The sequence below is a fragment of the Panthera onca genome, chromosome E1 (genome assembly GCF_046562875.1).
Source record: "Panthera onca isolate mPanOnc1 chromosome E1, mPanOnc1 haplotype 2, whole genome shotgun sequence".
NCBI classification, from domain to species: domain Eukaryota; kingdom Metazoa; phylum Chordata; class Mammalia; order Carnivora; family Felidae; genus Panthera; species Panthera onca.
In genome coordinates, this window is record NC_138352.1 from 13887939 (window position 1) to 13906743 (window position 18805).

An 18805-nucleotide genomic window follows, 5' to 3' on the forward strand; every position below is an offset into this window, starting at 1 on the left:
CGGGTCTTTCTTAGTGGTGGAGGCTACGCTGGCCTCCATCCATCGGGTGCCCCCAGCAGCCCCCTTCCCACCACGACAACCAAAAACGTCCCCCGGGGCCTAACCGCCCTGTCTAGAGGGGCTCTACTCCCCCCTCTCCTCAGCGATCTCATAAAACTGTTCGACTTCTCTTTGCTCGGTCTTTACCCCTGTGTCTGTGCCAACGAGCCCTCCCCTCCTGAACTTCTCACCCCTCCGTGGTGCTTCCCAGGGAAGGTCCTTCCTCCACCCCGTCCTTCCCGGCCTCCTTCACCCCCATGCACCCCGTCACCCCCCAGGCCCAGCCGGATGTCCCAGCACAGCGAAGGGTCATCCCGGCTGGGAAGGGTGTCACAAGCCGTGTTTGCGGGACCTGAGTTTCCCTACAACTCGTTCTTTAAAAAACCAGATGAGAGACGAAAGGATTCGGTGCAGCACCTAACACGGAACTCCTAGAGGTTCACTGGCGGAAGGAGCTCTACACCCACTCGGTGAAGAGCGGACAACAAGAAATTCTACGAAAGCCCAACACCCCGCAGACGGGCCGGAAGCAGTTTCTATCTGTGCAGAAAGCCCAGCCATCAGGGGCCCGGGCACCAGCCCGTGTGAACCGACCGGGCGCTTCCCATCGGTCCTTAAAAAAGCGACCGTCGCGGATTATCAATGCGCGAGTGATTCAAAGGGAACGGGTCCTTAAAACCCGAACTGCGAACGCGGACCACCAGACTGAGCCGTGGAACGAGCCACGGGCGTGAGCGCGCCCGCATAAACGAGACACGTGTGCAGAGCCATGCTGCCCCCTGGTCGGAGATGGTGGGTGTCCGGGACTGAGGCCACGCTGGGCAGCGTGCAGGCTGGCTCCCCGGGGGGCGGGGCGGCTGCCACGGAGCCGCCACGGGGGCATCTGCAGAGGGACTTCACCTTCCTCTCTTCGAAAGGAAAAAACCAGCAGGAAGCCACTATGGTAAAATCATCCACTGGGAAGGGACAAACAAAACGTGGTCCATCCACACAGTGGCATCATCCAGTGTTAAGAAGGAGGGAAATCCTGGGCCGCCTGGGGGGCTCAGGCGGTCGAGCATCCGACTCTTGGATCTGGCTCAGGTCATGATCGCTCGGTCCATGAGTTCAAGCCCCGCGTCCGGCTCCATGCTGATAGTCCTGAACCTGCTTGGGATTCTCCCTCTCCCTCTCTCTCTCTCTCTCTCTCAGATTAAACTTAAAAAAAAAAAGGAAGGAAATTCTGACACCTACGATCCCATGGATGGACGTTAAGGACACTGGGCTGAGTGAGGCAGGTCAGCCCCAAAGGACAAACAGTGTGGGATTGCACTTACACCAGGTGCCCAGAGTCTCCAGATTCGCAGAGAGAGAGAGTTGCAGGGGGGGTGGGGGAAGGAGACGGGTAGTCAGTGCTACTGGGGAGAGTCCAGTCTGGCACGATGCAAATGTCCTGGAGACGGACGGTGGGGACAGCAGCGTGAATGTGCCTAACACCACCTGACCGTGCGCTTAGAAAAGGTTAGAGGGTAAATTTTCACGTCACGGACGCTGCACCACAAGAAACCAATTTTTTTTGAATTATCAACGGGGTATGTTCCATCGTTCTCTGAACTTCCTGCATTTTGTGCACTTCTCCCCAAATCCAGAGCTGGTTTAGGGTGCCCCCTAGGTGAAGCTCCCTCTGCTTCCAGGTTTGCGTGGGCTCTTGGGGCAGAGGGTGGTCTCAGGGGCCGCCCTTTGCTGTCCGAGCCAGGTGGCTCAATGCGGGGTCCTCAGTCCCTCTGACTCTCTGAGGGCCCCGCCCGTGCCCCCAATTCTGCTCTCAGGTCTCCCCCAGAAGGGCACTAACTCTCCCAAGCACAGGATTCTTCCAGCAGCTTCCTGCCAGACCCGCAGCCACCCCTCCCTTGCACAGATCTTTGCCCAGAAAGATCCATCAGTCCGTTCTCCCGAGTCCCTGAGGTTCCCAACATCAACATCGCCACCAAAATCATAGTCCTGGGACCCTCACCTCCTCAGCCACCAGCCAAGGACCTCCCCCTGCTCTTGCCAGGACCCGGCCCCCGAATCCCTGGCTCTCCCGGACTCAGCCTGTCTCGGGCTCCCCCGTGCCAACACTCTCCGTGACCCCTCACCCCCGGGGGCGGAAGGCGGCTCTGAGGAAGGCCAGACAGTAATCGCTGTGGCTCTGGGGGCAGCCGGTCCTGCAGTGTGAAAGGGGCCGCAGACAGAAACCGGCCAATGTGTCTGTGACCCAACGAAAGCTGATTCATAGACACCCACACCTGAAGCTGAACAAATCTCCACACGTCACAAAAAATTCTTTCAATTTTTTTCCAACCATTTAAAAATGTAAAACCCGGGGTGCCTGGGTGGCTCAGTGGGTTGGGCATCCGACTTCGGCTCAGGTCACGATCTCGCGGTTTATGAGTTCGAGCCCCGCGTCGGGCTCTGTGCTGACAGCTCGGAGCCTGGAGCTGCTTCGGATTCTGTGTCTCCCTCTCCCTCTGCCCCTTCCCTGCTCACGCTGTCTCTCGCTCTCAAAAATAAATAAGCATAAAAAAAAAGTAAAAAGAAACGAGGAAGATTAGTTTGGGCAAGATACCTTCATTTAACTCGTTATTTCCCAAATAGTAGGAGTTCGGCATATGTAATCAATACGGAGAAAAATGATGGAGCTGTTTTGCATTCTTTAAGCCTCCACAGTCCGGTGTGTGTTTTGCATTAAGCGCGTCTCCTTAGGACCAGCCACGCTGCGGGGGCTCGCGGCCTCCGGGTGGGCGAGGCTGGAGCCCCACCTCCCCCGGGGCCTCAGATGGTTACTCCTCGGTTAATCCCTCTAACCGCCAGACCGGACTGCAAACAACTCTCAGCTGATTCTGAAAACCAAACCAGCTCTAAGTGAAGATGTTTGCCACCGTGGAGGATAATCAAAAGAATATGCTGGAAGATCTGGAAGATTCCCGGACACAAGTGCTCACGACACGGCGCTTTCCCGCACGGCAGATGCCAAGTGGGTGTGTGTCCCTCACTGGCAGCTCTGGGGGACACGCCTCCTGGCAGCGCGGTTTTGCAGAGGAGAAAACAGGTCCCATCCAATCACTCAGGGAGCAGGGAACCTAAGACCTTTGTCCCCTGTGCTCAGAGTGTGGCTTCCACCCCAGCCACCCCAGCTCCGGCCCAGAATGTCCGGCAGAAGCCCGCGTGTCCGGGGTGTGTCTGTGAAACACTGGCCACAGATATTTACTCTTCACAGAGTCCTATTTTCTAAATGCATATGTGCCTGTGGGAGCCTGTTTCATCAAAATTAAACCTGGTTCCCAGCCCCTGCTCTCTAGCCAACTATAAGAGAATCCTTGACCTATTTTTTTAATGTTTTTTTTTTAAATTGGGAAACACGCTCAGAGAAGTATAAAGATACAAGTTCCTTAAATCACACGACCCAAAAACATTTGTGTGTTTTCTCCTATCTTCTGTGCGTATCTTAAAAACAAAAACAGGGACACCTGGGTGGCTCTTTCGGTCAGGTCAGGATCCCAGGGTCATGGGATCGAGCCGCAAATCTGGCTCTGGGCTGACAGTGCAGAGGCTGCTTGGAATTCTCTCTGTCCCTCCAACCTGGCTCTCTCTGCCCCTCCTCTGTTCACTCTTGTGCTCTCTCTCTCTCTCTCTCTCTCTCTCTCAAAAATAAATAGAGGCACCTGCATGGCTCAGTCAGTTAAGCGTCCGACTTCAGCTCAGGTCACGATCTCGCGGTCCGTGAGTTCGAGCCCCGCGTCGGGCTCTGTGCCGACAGCTCAGAGCCTGGAGCCTGCTTCCGATTCTGTGTCTCCCTCTCTCTCTGCCCCTCCCCTGCTCGTGCTCTCTCTCTCTCTCTCAAAAATAAATAAATACACACTTTAAATAAATACATAAAATTCAGTAAGGACAGTGAAAAGTGGAGAGGGGGGTATGGACACTCTCTGCTCTTTTTTGTGTGTGTGTGAACCTAAAACCCTGTAAACAGTCCAATTTATTAATCATAATGAAAAAAGAGGGCGGAGGCCACAGGGCCTGCGCCCAAAGCCGCCAGGTGGAGGGTGAACTCTGGTGGATGGAGGCAAGGAACAGGCAGGGGGCTAGAGGCGGGACCGGTGACAGCAGGTGGCGAAGGGGCTCGGGTGCCCATGCTGAGGGCCGCTGTCAGCAGTGACGTCGGGGCCTCCAAGGGCTGTGCCACAGCCTGATGGGCATCCTCCTAGTGTGGGAGGAGCAAAGATAACGGCCCCTCCTGGTAGACCAGAAAGCTGTGCTCCAGAAAGGCTTCCCGGGGAACAGAATTCTGAGCAGGGAGAACACCCAGGTCACCTTCCGTGGGTCCGGGTCTTTCTCCGGGCCAGACTACTCGTTCTGGCTATACAGAGTTGGGGGCAGGGGCACAATCTGGAAATGACACAAGCAGAGACCCTAAGCCACGCAAAATCAGGTAACACTCGAAAGGGAGCGGAGAGGAACCTCCGCCTGAGTCTTCTGTGGCAAGGACTCCGAGGTGATGGAAATCACAGTAACAGCCGACACGCTCCAAGCACTGTGGACCAGCATCACAGAGCCTGTCCCCAAATCCCGGGCGACGAAGGTGGCTAGAGAAGCCGTTCAGGGAAGGTCCTGGACTGATACGTCACTCCCCGAGAGTGCGTTCACTTAACAATTTTACTTTAAAGTGGTTATGCTCGTATCCGTCTTATCGATCTTAGATGACAAGTTCCTGGGCCCAAGGCCTCTCTGCAAAACCCCTTTTGTGACTGATGTGCCTTCCAGAATGCCACCTTCAATAAAGTCCCAAATGCTTTGCTTTTGTTGATGGAAAAGATAGCAATGCCAACCTGGCAGCTGGCACAAGGAGCACAGACAGGGAGGGAGTAAGGCCAAAAGCCAGAATGAGCATCAGCTTGGGCAGGCGCGCGCACACAGACACACACACACACACACACACACACACACGAGTAATGCTTTAAAAAGGTATAAAGTAAAAAACGCCACTGCTGGTTTTCAGCTATCTGACTAAGGCGGGATTACAAGCAGAGGTCTGTGCTGCCCTGAGCCCGACTAGGTCGGGCCAGATTTGTGCAAAATAGGCTATTGTGTAATTCGAAAGGAGAGAACAACTTGGCCTCCCCTCAAACCACACACATGCTCGCAACACGGAGCTCTGTCCGCAGAAGGTCCCTGCTGGGCACCCCCACGCCGCGGCGCGTGGCCTGCAGGGTAAGGGAAACGGCCAGCAGGAGAGGGGTTTTGAGGTGGCTGGAGAGTGGGGAGTGGGCGGGGCAGGAGTTTATCTCACAGTCTGTTCGGAACTGGCCCTGCCACCGGGTTGCGGCCAGTGGGCAGTGGCAGGCCTCCAGCAACCACATGCGTTCCAGAACCACCCCCCACCTCGGGGAGCACCTGTCCTGACCCCCGGAGCACCTGTTCCGCCCCCGCCCTGGAGCACCTGCCCCGACTGCCCGGGAGCACCTGTCCCGACCTCCTGGGAGCACCTATCCCACCCCCCCCCAGGAGCACCTACCCTGTCCCCTGGGAGCACTTGTCCTGACCCCTGGGAGCACCCAACCCACACCCCAGGAGCACCTGCCCTGTCCCCTGGGAGCACCTCCCCTGACCCCTGGGAGCACCTAAACCACACCCCAGGAGCACCTACCCTGACCCCTGGGAGCACCTGCCCCGACAGCCCGGGAGCACCTGTCCCGACCTCCTGGGAGCACCTATCCCACCCCCCCCCCCCCGCCAGGAGCACCTACCCTGTCCCCTGGGAGCAGTTGCCCTGACCCCTGGGAGCACCCAACCCACACCCCAGGAGCACCTACCCCGACCCCCGGGAGCATCTACCCTGTCCCCCCAGGAGCACCTGTCCCAACCTCCTGGGAGCACCTACCCCGACCCCCGGGAGCACCTATCCCACCCCCCAGGAGCACCTGCCCTGACCCCTGGGAGCACCTAACCCACACCCCAGGAGCACCTACCCCGACCCCCGGGAGCACCTATCCCAACCACCAGGAGCACCTGCCCTGTCCCCCCGGGAGCACCTGTCCTGACCTCCTGGGAGCACCTGCTCTGCCCGCCTGGCCCTGGGCGGCTGAGGCTTCTGTAGCTCAGTGCTGGTGTGTGGCTCCCCTCTAGTGTTTACAGGGCGAAGTGGAGACATCCATTACCCAAAACTCGTCCCCCATGAGTCGGTGACTGATACCTGAGGCAAAATGCTCCCGGACAGAAACAGAGGCAAAGTCACCAAAAAGCCAGAAACGAGCAAAATGCAGGTTAAGAAATGACGCCCTTTAGAGAAGACACCATCACCCCTCCTGCTTCCCTCAGAAAGCACTTCCATCCCAGGCGCTTGGTCCCCCACGGCGTTTGTAACAAATCACCACACACGTAGCGGCTTAAAGCAACACGGATACGTTAGCTCCCAGTTCTGGAGGCCACGTGCGACCCTGGGCTCTCTGGCTCAACCAAGGTGCAGACAGGGCTGTGCTCCTTCTGGAGCCGACAGAGGCTCCGTTTCCCGGCCTTTTCCAGCCCCCGAATCCACCCGCGCCCCTTGGATGGTGGCCCTTCCTCGGCCTCCAAAGCCGGCCGTGGCCGTTCAAGTCTTCCCCGTGTCGCATGGCTCTGAAACTGACTCTGCCCCCTTCTTCCACTTTCAACGACCCTGGTCCCACTGGATAATCCGGGACAATCTCCCCATCGCAAGGGCAGCTGATGAGCAAAGTTAACTGCACACAACCCAACACAGTCAGAGGTTCCCAGGATTCGGACGTGGACATCTTGGGGGACCATTCTGCTGCTGACCGTACCACCACAAGGACACGGTGAAGAGCTGGCTCCCAGCTCACCCACTGACTGTCAAATCCCCACGCGGAACGACCAGCTGTTAGGCGATATGAGGAGGACCCAGGCCGAGCAGCAGGACGGGGGAAGGCCTGGGCCCCCGTGTCCCCATGGGAGAAAGTCGCACACTCCCAGACCAGCGCCTGCCCTTGGCAGCTTCCTCTGCCCGGAGCCCTGCTTTCCTGTCCTGGCATAAAAGGCTCCATCAGTCGGCAAACAGAAAAACAAATAGGAGCAAAGGTGCAAAGGTCTCTTCCGGAACCTTCCTAGGAAGACCAAAGAAACGGGGCAGACTGGAGGCACTAGAACAGGCCCGAGCGGGACTCCTCCCGCTCACTGCTCTGTGTTGCCTGTCGCTCGCCACCCCGGGTCAGCTGCTGGGATACAGCTGTCAGCAGGACAAATGCTCGGGGAGCTGGCAGTTCCCGCAGACCTGAGGCTCACAGCCCGGACCCATCGTGACAGCCGCTCATCGCGGCAGGGGGAGGCAGGCGGGGGGGGGGGGGGGGGGCGGTCCCTAGAAACGTATGGGGGACATGTCATGGGATGAAGCCCACAGGTGATTCATTACTCCCTTGGCCTTGTCACTGTCAGACTGCTCAGGAGCCAAACGCCCTGAGCCCCGGTCACCTGCCATGTGGCCAGCAGAAACAGGTTCCTCCGCTTTGCCCTCAAAGCCGGATCAACACGGAGCCGGAGCCGGGGAAAAGGCGATGCTATTTAAACATGAGCCAGACACACGACAACAAGGATCGTTCCCTCCCCACCCCCACCCCCCCCACAGCATCTGCTGCTAACACACCTCAAACGAGGCCCCACCTGCCTCTCGCTTCCCAGAACCGGCTGCCTGCACCACCGTCTTTCGGGCAAGCCCCAGCTTTGCGGTTCAAAGGGCGACGACGTCAGTCCTGCAGGTAGATGGGCTCCGGAACCGGGTCCTTGGGGCACACGGTTTTGGGGGAAGATGGGTCGTCTTCCAGTCTCGTTGTCCAGACAAGACTCCTGCGGGCCGATGGGGCGCCCGGGTGGCTCAGTCGGTTGGGCGTCCGACTTCGCCTCAGGTCATGATCTCACAGTTGGTGGGTTCAAGCCCCATGTCAGGCCCTGTGCTGACAGCCCAAAGCCTGGAGCCTGCTTCGGATTCTGTATCTCTCTCTCTCTTTGCTCCTCCCCCCCCCTCACTCTCTCAAAAATCAACAAACACACAAACAAACAAAAAGACTCCTGCGGGCTGACATAGCCCCTCCTCTCTGTCGACTTCCCTTCAAGTTATGGGATTATTGTAGAGACAAATGTATTCGCCGCATATAGGCCACATTCAGGATTCCCACGGAAAAGACTGTGACCCCAAGATAGGGTGGCTGTGGGCAAGACCTCTGCGTACCAGACGATCAACTTGTATCTCAAGGGAAAGAACCCAGTTTAGGGCATAAGCCCCAGTGCTGGAGGCTCGGACCCACGGCCATACGGGAAAGGACTGGACAAGACGGTCACAGAAACGAAGTGAGGGGGGAGGTGGTGGTCAGCTTAGCTGTGCCTTTCCTCCTTTGGCTCTCCAGCTGTCACTTCGATTATCACCGACTCCCTGGAAAACCCCATGGCTTCTGCCTCTCGAGAGAGAGACCATCTGCTTGACAACAAATACCAAAACACAATTTTCCCCCCAAAAGGCTGAGGAAGTAGGGCCTGGGGGGTGGAACTGACCTTAAGGATGAACCAGGATTGAGGAACAAGGAAGGCCTGAACCCAAAATGCAAGGAAAGGTGCAAATCCAGCCCGGAAGGCGACACCCGGCCCAACAGTGGGTTAGTGCACCTGACCTCTACATTCCTGTAAACCGGAATGCACAGAGGTTCTCTGTCCATGGCAAAGGAAAAGCTAATACCCCACAAGACAAAAAGCAAATCGGGGTGGGGGGGGGGCGCTGTATTGACAACATCCCTGAAAAGGAGCAGTTGATCTTGCTTGGGGAAAGCATTCTAGTTACAGAAACTGAAAAGCGAAAGAGTGGAAACTGACACCTGTTAGGGATGCCCTTTGCCCCAATTTCAGAAAGCCAGCACGTGTCACGACCAGTTTATCAGACTATTGAGTTCAGGGTCACTCAGTGTGGAACGCCGGCACTGAAACCAAAGCGTGCAAGCCAGCGCGGGCACAGGCTCGGGGCGCGCCCCGCTTACGGCGGTTTCTGCAGCGGCCGGTCCAGAAAGACCACGGGGACGACTGTGCCACACTGCAGTCAGGTGGGTCCCTACGGGTGGCTCGTCACCTACGTCAACTTCAAACACCTGGACAGACTCGCCGCCCGAGGCTCCGCGAGAGAAGGGAGAGCCATTCTGCCCGCACGTGGGCTTTGAGTTCTTTCCATTCCGCTCCATACGACTGGAGCTGGCCACCGCGGGGATGTCGCGCTTAGTCTACAAGTGGCCTGACCCCGGTCCTCTCTGAGGACGGCTACGTTCGTTCAGAAGACAGAGTAAAAGCCACGCTTCAGATCAGGTATCGCCAGACAGCTCATCAAAGTGGGTTTATTAGACACGTAAGAGCCAGTGCCAAAGGACCGAAAACAACCACACTACAGGGGAAGGACAGAGATTTCCTGGACCGTTTCCCTGAGACGCGTGCTTTCCTTTCTGTACATTGTCAGGTCAACATTCTTCCGTATCATGCACACAGTACAAGGATGTACATACAATGTACATCAATAAACCCCTCCCCGGCCTCTGCTGCTTCTAGCTGGTTTCACAGTCAAGCTGTGAGCCCATCCTCCCCGCACCGTGACGCCGAATGAAACTAAGTGGCTACTCTTACAAGAGAGGATTCAGGCCTGGGAAAAACTCCGGGTCCCTCAGCTGTGTGTCGGAGGAGGCCGCCCCGGTCCCTGGAACAGCCTGCAGGGACCCAGCGCCCTGCCGAGTCACAAAGATAAGAGTGGAAATATACCTAAAGGATGAGTTCCGCTCCTGCATGGAGCAGCTCCCCGCCTGGGGGACCGCACACACAGCGAATGAAAACACAAAATCAAAATGTTTTTACCAATTTGCTAAATGTGAAAAACCCAAATGATGGTCATTAATAAAATTAAAAAAAAAAAAAATAGTAACAGGCACTTGGCACGCTTGAGCCACCCAGGCACCCCAGGCACTAAGTGCTTTAGATGATCATTGTGGCAGGCTTTTGAGGAAGCCAGTGTTATCTGCATGGTACAGATGGGGAAATGAAGGAACTACGTCAGTGCTCGGTACCAGGGTCGTATGTGAACCCAGCAGTCAGCTTCGGAGGCCACGTGTTCAACCACTGCCCACTCCGCAGGTCGTTTCTGCAAACCCGATGGCCGTCTTCTCAAATGCCGGTACACGAGCCCTGGGGGGCTCCTTCCGGATGAAGGTGGACCGATATAAGCAGCCGGTGGTGACGTGGGATCAGTCCCCACTCCACTGCATGTTTATGAATCACTAGGCAGAGTGAACCACGTTGTCTGCAAAAAGAGGGGTCAGGAAGAGGGTGTGCATGTGACCGGCAGGGGACAGTTCCAAGGTGGGAGGCAGTGTTGTGCATAATCGTTTCTGGGGCTGGAGCGCCCCGGGGCCGGAGGCCTCCAGTTCTGCCGGCCCTAGGTGCATGAACTTGGGCGAATTTATTCTCTGAGCCTCAGGGTCCCCATCTGTAAAATGGGGACAACCTCAGTCCTGACTTTATGGGTTTGTTTTTAGGGTTACATGACATCATGCATAATAATCAGAAATTATGTACACGGCAACCATCAACGCTGGAGCGTTGTTAAGAACTTTCTGTAGCCATATTCTGAGCCGCTGCTCACCGTAAACACTCCACAAGCCACCAAGTGCCACAGAAAACATAACGACCGCATTTAGCATACAACTCGCCTCCCAGTACCAACAATGGGCAGCTGTTCTTGAACCCCTCAGTTACTACTACGAGGCAATCCCTACTTTGCAAGTTTTCATGGTTCTTAAAAGCATTCAATAGTCACTAATCAGTTAATGTTAATATTCCTAATGAGGAATTTCTTTTTTTTTTTTAATGTTTATTTTTTCTTGAGAGAGAGAGAGAGAGAGAGACAGAGCGCAAGCAGGGGAGGGTCAGAGAGAGGGAGACACGGAATCCAAAGCAGGTTCCAGGCTCCAAGCTGTCAGCCCAGAGCCTGACGCGGGGCTCGAACTCACAAACCGCGAGATCATGACCTGAGCCACCCAGCGCCCCTCTAACGAGGAATTTCTTTTTTTTTCATCTTTTTTTTTTTTTTTTAATGTTTATTTATTTTTGAGAAAGACAGAGACAGAATGAGAGTGGGTTGGGGCAGAGAGAGAGTGAGACACAGAATCCAAAGCAGGCTCCAGGCTCCGAGCTGTCAGCACAGAGCCTGACGCCGGCCTCGAACTCACGAGCGGTGAGATCATGACCTGAGCCGAAGTTGGAGGCCCCACCGACTGAGCCCCCCAGGCACCCCAGCCATTTTTTTTGAGAACCATTTCTCACTTCCCCGATACAAGAACTAGGACCTTCAGGCGGTAAAGAAGTGTCCACAAGACCAGTGCAGGGGGTAGGGGGGGATGGGGGGGGTAGCAGCCTCGCTTCTCTTCTCAGCCTCTCTCTCTCCCCCCCTCATGTGAACTTGGTGCGGCAGCAGAGCAAACTTCACGGTGGGGAAAGAGAACATATTATGTCTTTTCTATCTCCGAATAGAACCTGAACTAGACTGTGGCCAACGTATAGCACCAAATTCCGAGTGTGGGAACAACGGGATTTCAAGATTCACTGGCTTCTGGCTCCTTAGGGTATATTTAGCAACCCTAAATTGCCTATTTTTTTTTTCTTTCTCTTTTTTAAGTAAAGAACGAGGGGGAAAGCGCCCAGGCCTAAAGGAAGTGAGTTTCCTGACAAGCGGTGCTCACAGCCAGACCACCCGACCCTAAGGCCCAGCAATGCTGAGAGCGCGCGCGCTGTTGGGCTGGAAAGCACACTTCGGGGGGCTGTGTGTGCAAACGGCGGCCCCCTACAAGTTCTCGTTCGCGTGCTCCGACGATCCAGCCAGACAAAGACCGCAAGTTCCCCGGTCCGCCGGCTCCAGACAGGCGGGGACGGAGTCTCCCCGAATTAGGTCCGCTCCCAGCCCGGGGCGCCGGCGCCCGCCGCGGAGGGGGTCCCCAAGGGGCCCCCGCGTGGTCCCGGGGTGCCTCCACGCCGCCCCGCTTCTGCCCGGGCCCCGCTCCTCTTGGGGCTGCGGCCGGATCCCGGCCCCTCCCGGGCCCCGCCGCTGCAGGCCCAGCGCCCCGCGCGCGCTCCCACCCCGTCCCCGCCAAGGGGGCGCCGCCCGGTCCCCCGCGGGCCCCTTGCGCCCCGCCCCCGCGGCCCCCGCCCGGGCCCGATACCCACCCGGGTCCCGCAACGCGGGCCGGAGTCGCACCGGCTCCCGGAGCCGCCGCCGCCGCTGCCGCCGCCGCCGCCGCCGCCGCCAGTGAGGCGCGGCGGGGCGGGGACGCGCGGCGAGGCCCGGCCCCCGGCCCGCCCCCGGCCCAATCCCGCCCGCCCCGGCCCCTAACCCGGCCCCCGGCCCAACCGAGACCCCAACACGGACCCCAACCCGGCCTCGGGCCTAACCCGGCCCCGGATCCAGCGGGGACCTCAAACCGAACCTGGACCCAAGCCCGGCCCAACCCGGCCCGACTCAGACCCCAACCCGGACCCCACCTGCCCGCTCCCCCACCCCGACCCCGGCCCAACCGGGATCCCAGCCCAGCCCCGGGCCCAACCCGGCTCCCGGCCGATCCCCCACCCCCCACCCCGCAACCCCTTGGTCCGACCCGGCCCTTCCCCCGTCGCCTTTCGCCCTCGAGACTCAAGTCCCCTGCGCCAGGCCTCCCCAATTCCGGTCCCGGGGACTCTGCCCCCGACAGCAGCTCCGAGTCCCCCACGCGGAGTGAAGGCAGGACCCCTGGGACGCTCCACGTGCGCGCTCGCCCTCTCCGTTTACAGTTTTCCTATTTTGGGGTAGGAAGGGATCATCACCCACCAAAGTGCCACCGAGCTTCCGTCCTCCGCCGAGGAGTCCGCGCGGCACCTCCGCGGAGGGGACGCCGACCCCCCCCCACCCCCCCAGTTATGGGGATGGATGGGTGGACACTAGGCTGGGGTCCCCGGCCCCCCACCACCACCACGGAGAAGCCTGCTCCGGAGCCCCTCGAGCCCCCACCTCCGCCTGCCACTTTCGGGGCGCTTGGCGGTCGCCGGTGCCCGGGGCAGCGGAGTTGCCTGGCTGGACGCTCGTAGACACGGTGGTCGCTTTACAGAACCCGAGCCGGGCGGGACAGAGCTCGGACTCAGAGACGGACAAACCGTGTGTGTGTGAGTGTGTGTGTGCACGTATTTCGGTGCTGTGCGCCTCTAGCGCGCTTCGGTGGCACAAAGGCCGCGCCGCCGCGCAGCCAGCGCCAGCCCCGCGCGTAGTCCCCGCCCGCCGGATGTTGACGGCGTCGCCTAGCAACGGGAGATGGCGGAGCCGGGTGGACCGGCCGGCGGGTAAGCGGGGCGAGGGTCGCGGGTCTCGCAGCGCCCCCACGCCTCCCCCTTGCCGTAGCCTCTGGGGCGTCCCTTCCCCGCACCTGCGCCCCTCCCATCCCCGCTCCGTTGGGCTTTCCAGCCTCCCCCCAACCCCGCCACCCCCAAGCCTCCGTGCCCCTTCCCGTCTCCAATCCCTTTGTCAGCGTCCCCCTCGCTCTGGCCGCTCCGCTCCCTGAACCCCCGTACTTGCTAGCCCCGCAGTAACCATGGCAACAATATGCTTGGCTGTGCCTGCTGAGAGGCCTGGGAGTGGGGGTCTCTGTGGGCCTGGGCCGCCCCGCCCCTCCGTCCTGGAAGGGCGGACCCCTCCCCCCTCGCCAGGCCCGGGGGGGGGGGGGGAGGGGGTAGGGGGTGCGGGAGGGGAAGGGTCAGGGTCCCTGTGGCCTGGAAGCCCCTGCGTGACCGTCCTGCACACACAGGTAGACAGTAGCCACGTAAAGATCTTGCCACCAGCCTCTGTGCTCTCAAGCTTTATTTAAAAGGACAGAAACTATTTTAAAGAATTTGACCTTTTACTTTTGATGCTTCTGTAGTGTTTCATTAAAAAAAAAAAAAAAGTCGATCTATATGTACTGATATGGAAAGAATTCCAAGTTACAGAAAATGAAAAGACTAAATGGAAAACAGTATGTAGAGTGTGATCTCTAAGTGTGTGTGTTTGTGTGTGTGTGCGCGCGCGATTAAATGCATAGAAAAGTATTTGAAAGAATATACCCTTAAATCTCTTCTATTACTAGTGGTTCTCTTGAGAAGGGGAGGGAGAGTCCCAGAGGATTTTCACTGTGTCACACACTTCTGGATTAGTCTGACTTTTTGAAAAAATAAGCTTGTATTTTTCATTAGAAGACATAATTTTAGGAATGTAAATGATACGGCACCTGGGTGGCTCTGTGAGATGAGCATCTGACTTCAGCTCAGATCCCGTGGTTTCGTGGGTTCCAGCCCCACATCAGGCTCACTGCTGTCGGTGCAGAGCCTGCTGAAGTTCAGATCCTCTGTCCCCCTCTCTCTGCCCCTCTCCCTTTGTGCTCTCCCCCCAAATAAATATTAAAAAAAAAAAAAAAAGAATGTAAGTCATGACATTCTTGTACTATGGAAATCATGGAGAAACTAACCAAGGGTCTCTGAATTTGTCCCTTCTGTGCAACATTCTTTTATTTTGTATTTCTTTTCCCCAGTTTTGTCCCAGACACACACACACACACACACACACACACACACACACACATATATATGTATATATATATATATATATATATATATATATATATATATTCAGGGTGACTTTTCTGTTGTAATCTACTTACGCTGTTCCTTTGATGTTTCCGTAATTATTTTTCATTCATTCGTACAGCAACTCTTTTGTGGCACTCCCTCCCTCCATGTAACAGGTATGATCTAGTGCTGGGGTTGGTGACAAAACATAACAAAGTCATGGCCAACAGCCTAGAGGGAAGGCAGATAATGAACAAGTAAATAAGAATATATACAGACACTGGGAGGTAATAAGTGCTAAGAAAAAGAACGCTGTTATTGGAAACTTAGACTGTATATCTGCACCCAGGTCTGAGCTAGAAGGCGAATCAACTGCTGAAGGAGAGAAGGACCAGAATAATGAAGGCGGGGACCAGAGTGTTGAAGGCGACAGGGTAAGGTTCCCTGTGGGGTGGGCTGTGTGTGCTGGGCTTGTAGTCACTGGGAATTAAAGAGTTAAGAGCTGTTCAAGAAGACCGTACAGTGATCTTGTACCTTGCACTAGAACAGACTCCATCCCATCGCAGAGAAACTCGTTTTCCTTCCTTCCCATTCTTGAGTGTTGGTGGCTAGTCAGGATGCCCCCCACCCCCGTCTCCCACTCAGATCACCCTGAGGTTTTCGGGATTCGGTTTCTATAGCAAAGGATGCAAAAATCACAAACACTGGAGGGAACAGATAAAGCGTGGAGTGTATTCTCTCAGTGACACTCAGACGTGTACAGATGCGATTTTCCCGTTCACATAATTACACAATGAAGAGTAAAACTTCACAGGGCGCCTTATACTGTGTTTCCTGATTTTTTTTCCCCCTGCCACGCATCTATAGATCCCACCAACAGAGAGGAGCAGTGACCAGAACGATGACGAGGCTGTCGATGCCGCAAAGCTTTCTGAAGACGATGAGAAAGTCACAACTGAAAGAGAGACCGAGATTGAGGGAGAGGTCGAAAGTATTGAGGAAGCGGAGACAGAAGAGGAATTTGAATCTGAAGGAAAGTTCGAATCCGATATGGAAGGCACATCACCCGAAGGGAAAGTCAGTTCTACGGATCTGGCTTCTTTATACAAAAGTCCTGCGGAGATGCCCAGAGAGGAAGCGGGCCCCACATACCTGTACGAACATGTGGGCGGGGAAGCTATTCCCGAAGACAGAGGAGCCCCCGGTCCGTCAGAATCCGGAGAACCAGGGGACATCTCCGCACAGCCATCCCTGCAAGCCTTGGGCTTATCCGAGCAAATAGGCCGGGATGCTTCCGGACCCCAGACTAGCACGTCGGTGAGTGGCCCTGAGGTCTGTTTTATGAAAGTGTTTTATTGCCTCTGTGGTCTGTCACCCTGGGTGAAGAACTCAGGGCACGTTATAAAAACACATCGCAATTCCTGTTAGAAATTTCTTAGCAAAGTGAGGTCTTAGGACCCACTGTTGAATGCCAAGAGTTTCTGGACCTTTCTTTGGTGTTCGCCAACCCTAGGTTGGGAACATTTCACATAAGGGCATCCAGGATTCTGGTCTCCAGAACGGCACTGTCCAGTGAAACTTTTCATGATGATAGAAATGCTCCTTATCTTTGCTGTCCAACATGGTAGCCATCAGTCACATGTGGCTTCAGGGATGGAGGGACTGAATTTTTAATTAGGATTCTAATTAAATTGATATAACCACCTGTTGCTAGTGGCTACCATATTGGACAGGGCAATTCTAGATCATAATGATTATAATGACAATAGTTACTGTCTTTTAATTTTCTTTTCTTCTCTTTATTTCTTTTTATTTTTTTAATATGAAATTTATTGTCAAATTGGTTTCCATACAACACCCAGTGCTCATCCCAACAGATGCCCTCCTCAATGCCCATCGTCCACTTTCCCCTCCCTCCTACCTCCCATCAACCCTCAGTTTGTTCTCAGTTTTTAAGAGTTTCTTATGGTTTGGCTCCCTCCCTCTCCAACTTTTTTTTTCCTTCCCCTCCTCCATGGTCTTCTGTTAAGTTTCTCAGGATCCACTTAAGAGTGGAAACATATGGTATCTGTCTTTCTCTGTATGGCTTATTTCACTTAGCATAACACTTTCCAGTTCTATCCACGTTGCAACAAAAGGCCATATTTCATTCTTTCTCATTGCCACGTAGTATTCCATTGTGTATATAAACCACAATTTCTTTATCCATTCATCAGTTGATGGACATTTAGGCTCTTTCCATACTTTGGCTATTGTTGAAAGTGCTGCTATAAACATTGGGGTACAAGTGCCCCTCTGCATCAGCACTCCTGTATCCCTTGGGTAAATTCCTAGCAGTGCTATTGGTGGGTCATAGGGTAGATCTATTTTTTAATTTTTGGAGGAACCTCCACACTGTTTTCCAAAGTGGCTGCACCAGTTTGCATTCCCACCAACAGTGCAAGAGGGTTCCCGTTTCTCCACATCCTCTCCAGCATCTATAGTCTCCTGATTTGTTAATGATTATCTTTGAGAGAGAGAGAGAAAGAGAGGGAGAGAGAGAGCACAAAGGGGAAGGGCAGCGGAAGGGGGAGAGACCGAATCTGAAGCAGGCTCCAGGCTCTGAGCTGTCGGCACAGGGCCTGACGCAGGGCTCGAACCCACGAACCGTGAGATCATGACCTGAGCCAAAGTCGGCCCCTTAACCGACTGAACCACCCAGGCGCCCCTCTTTTTTAAATTTTTGAACAAGCATGGGATTATAGAAAAATTGAATCATGGGGGCATCTGGGTGGCTCAGTCAGTTAGGCATCCAACTCTTGATCTTAGCTCAAGTCTTGACCTCAGAGTCAGGAGTTCAAGCCCCATGTCGGGCTCCACACTAGGCGTTGAGCTGCTTAAAAAACAAAAGAAAGACAGAAAAAAGGAAAATTAAAGTATTATTAGAAGAACTTTTTATTTTTTTAACCTCGGAGAGTAAGTTGACGATCTGATGCCCCATTGCCTCCAAGTGCTGTGCGTGCCTCCCGCGAACAACCAAAATGTAACTATCAAAATCAGGAAATTTCATCACATTACCAAATAATCCTCAGGCCTCACTCACCAGGTGTCCAAATGATGTCTTTTATAACAGAAGTACGTTTCAAATCACATGTGGCTTTTAGCTGTCCCTTCTGTCAGGACTTAATCTTTCCTTGACTTTAATGGCCTTGACACTTTTAAAGATCACCAGCCAGCCACTTTTAAAATGTCCCTCAGTTTGGATATTCCTGGTTTTCCTCTTGATGCAATCTGGGTTATGATCCAATGGAAAGGGTTCACAGATAGATTCTATGTCCTCCTTGTGTCCTAACAGGTGGCACACAGTCATAGTTTGTCCCATTACCAATGATGTTGGTGTGGATCCCTTGATGAAAAAGTGCCATTCTTCTCCACTGCGAAGTTACCGTTTACCCCTTTGCATGTAAGAAAAATTGGGTGTGGGGGCGCCTGGGTGGCTCAGTTGGTTAAGTGTCCAACTCTTAGTTTCGGCTCGGGTCATGATCTCACGGCTAGTGAGTTCAAGCCCCACGTTGGGCTTCAAACTGACAGTGTGGAGCCTGCTTGGGGTTCTCTCTCTCCCTTTCTCTCTGTCCCTCCCCTGCTCACTCTCTCTGTCTCTCAAAATAAATTAATTAAATAAAAAGAAAAGAAAAGAAAAATTGTGTGGGAAGGTGCTCTTTTTGTTTAAGATAGGAAAGTGAGTATTTCAAATGAAGAAAAAAAATCACATTACCACCATATTTCTAGGAGTTCATATTTCTCTCAGCAGTGTGTACAGGCCCATCTTTTATCAGATTTATCCCTCACTATTTTGGATTTTTTGATGGCATTTTAAATGTCTTCCAATTGTTTGTTGCTATATTGTATATAGAAACACAACTGATTTTTGTATATTGATCTTATATCCAGCAACATTGCTAAACACCCTGCTACTGAGGGGCAGAGAGAGAGAGGGGGAGAGAGAGAATCCCAAGCAGGCTCTGCTCTGCCAGCACAGAGACAGACCGATGCGGGGCTCCGACCCACAAACCGTGAGATCATGACCTGAGCCAAAAGTGAGAGTTTGTCACTTAACCGACTGAGCCACCCAGGCGCCCCC

General features: G+C 54.8%; 2 protein-coding genes across 5 annotated transcripts in view; one reads left to right on the forward strand and one right to left on the reverse strand.

Moving 5' to 3' along the window:
* TBC1D16 (TBC1 domain family member 16) overlaps positions 1–12371 on the reverse strand; it is a 74905-nt gene extending 62534 nt beyond the window's left edge. The window contains exon 1 of one of the 3 annotated variants that reach the window (XM_078438051.2): positions 12286–12371. Coding sequence is in view for 2 of the 3 variants with exons in the window: in XM_078438049.2 (XP_078294175.2) it covers positions 2627–2669 (43 nt within the window). In the remaining variant the exon portion in view is untranslated. Of the gene's footprint in view, positions 1–2626; positions 3045–12285 lie in introns of those variants that run through there. The other 2 variants (XM_078438049.2, XM_078438050.2) reach the window with 2 other exon arrangements.
* A 758-nt stretch (positions 12372–13129) lies between these two features.
* The window catches only part of CCDC40 (coiled-coil domain 40 molecular ruler complex subunit), a 42484-nt gene continuing 36808 nt past the window's right edge, over positions 13130–18805 (forward strand). The window contains exons 1-3 of one of the 2 annotated variants that reach the window (XM_078438048.2): positions 13130–13428; positions 15035–15119; positions 15553–16002. In XM_078438048.2, the coding sequence (XP_078294174.2) occupies positions 13400–13428; positions 15035–15119; positions 15553–16002 (564 nt within the window). In that variant the 5' untranslated portion in view covers positions 13130–13399. The remainder of the gene's footprint in view (positions 13429–15034; positions 15120–15552; positions 16003–18805) is intronic. The other variant, XM_078438047.2, reaches the window with a different exon arrangement.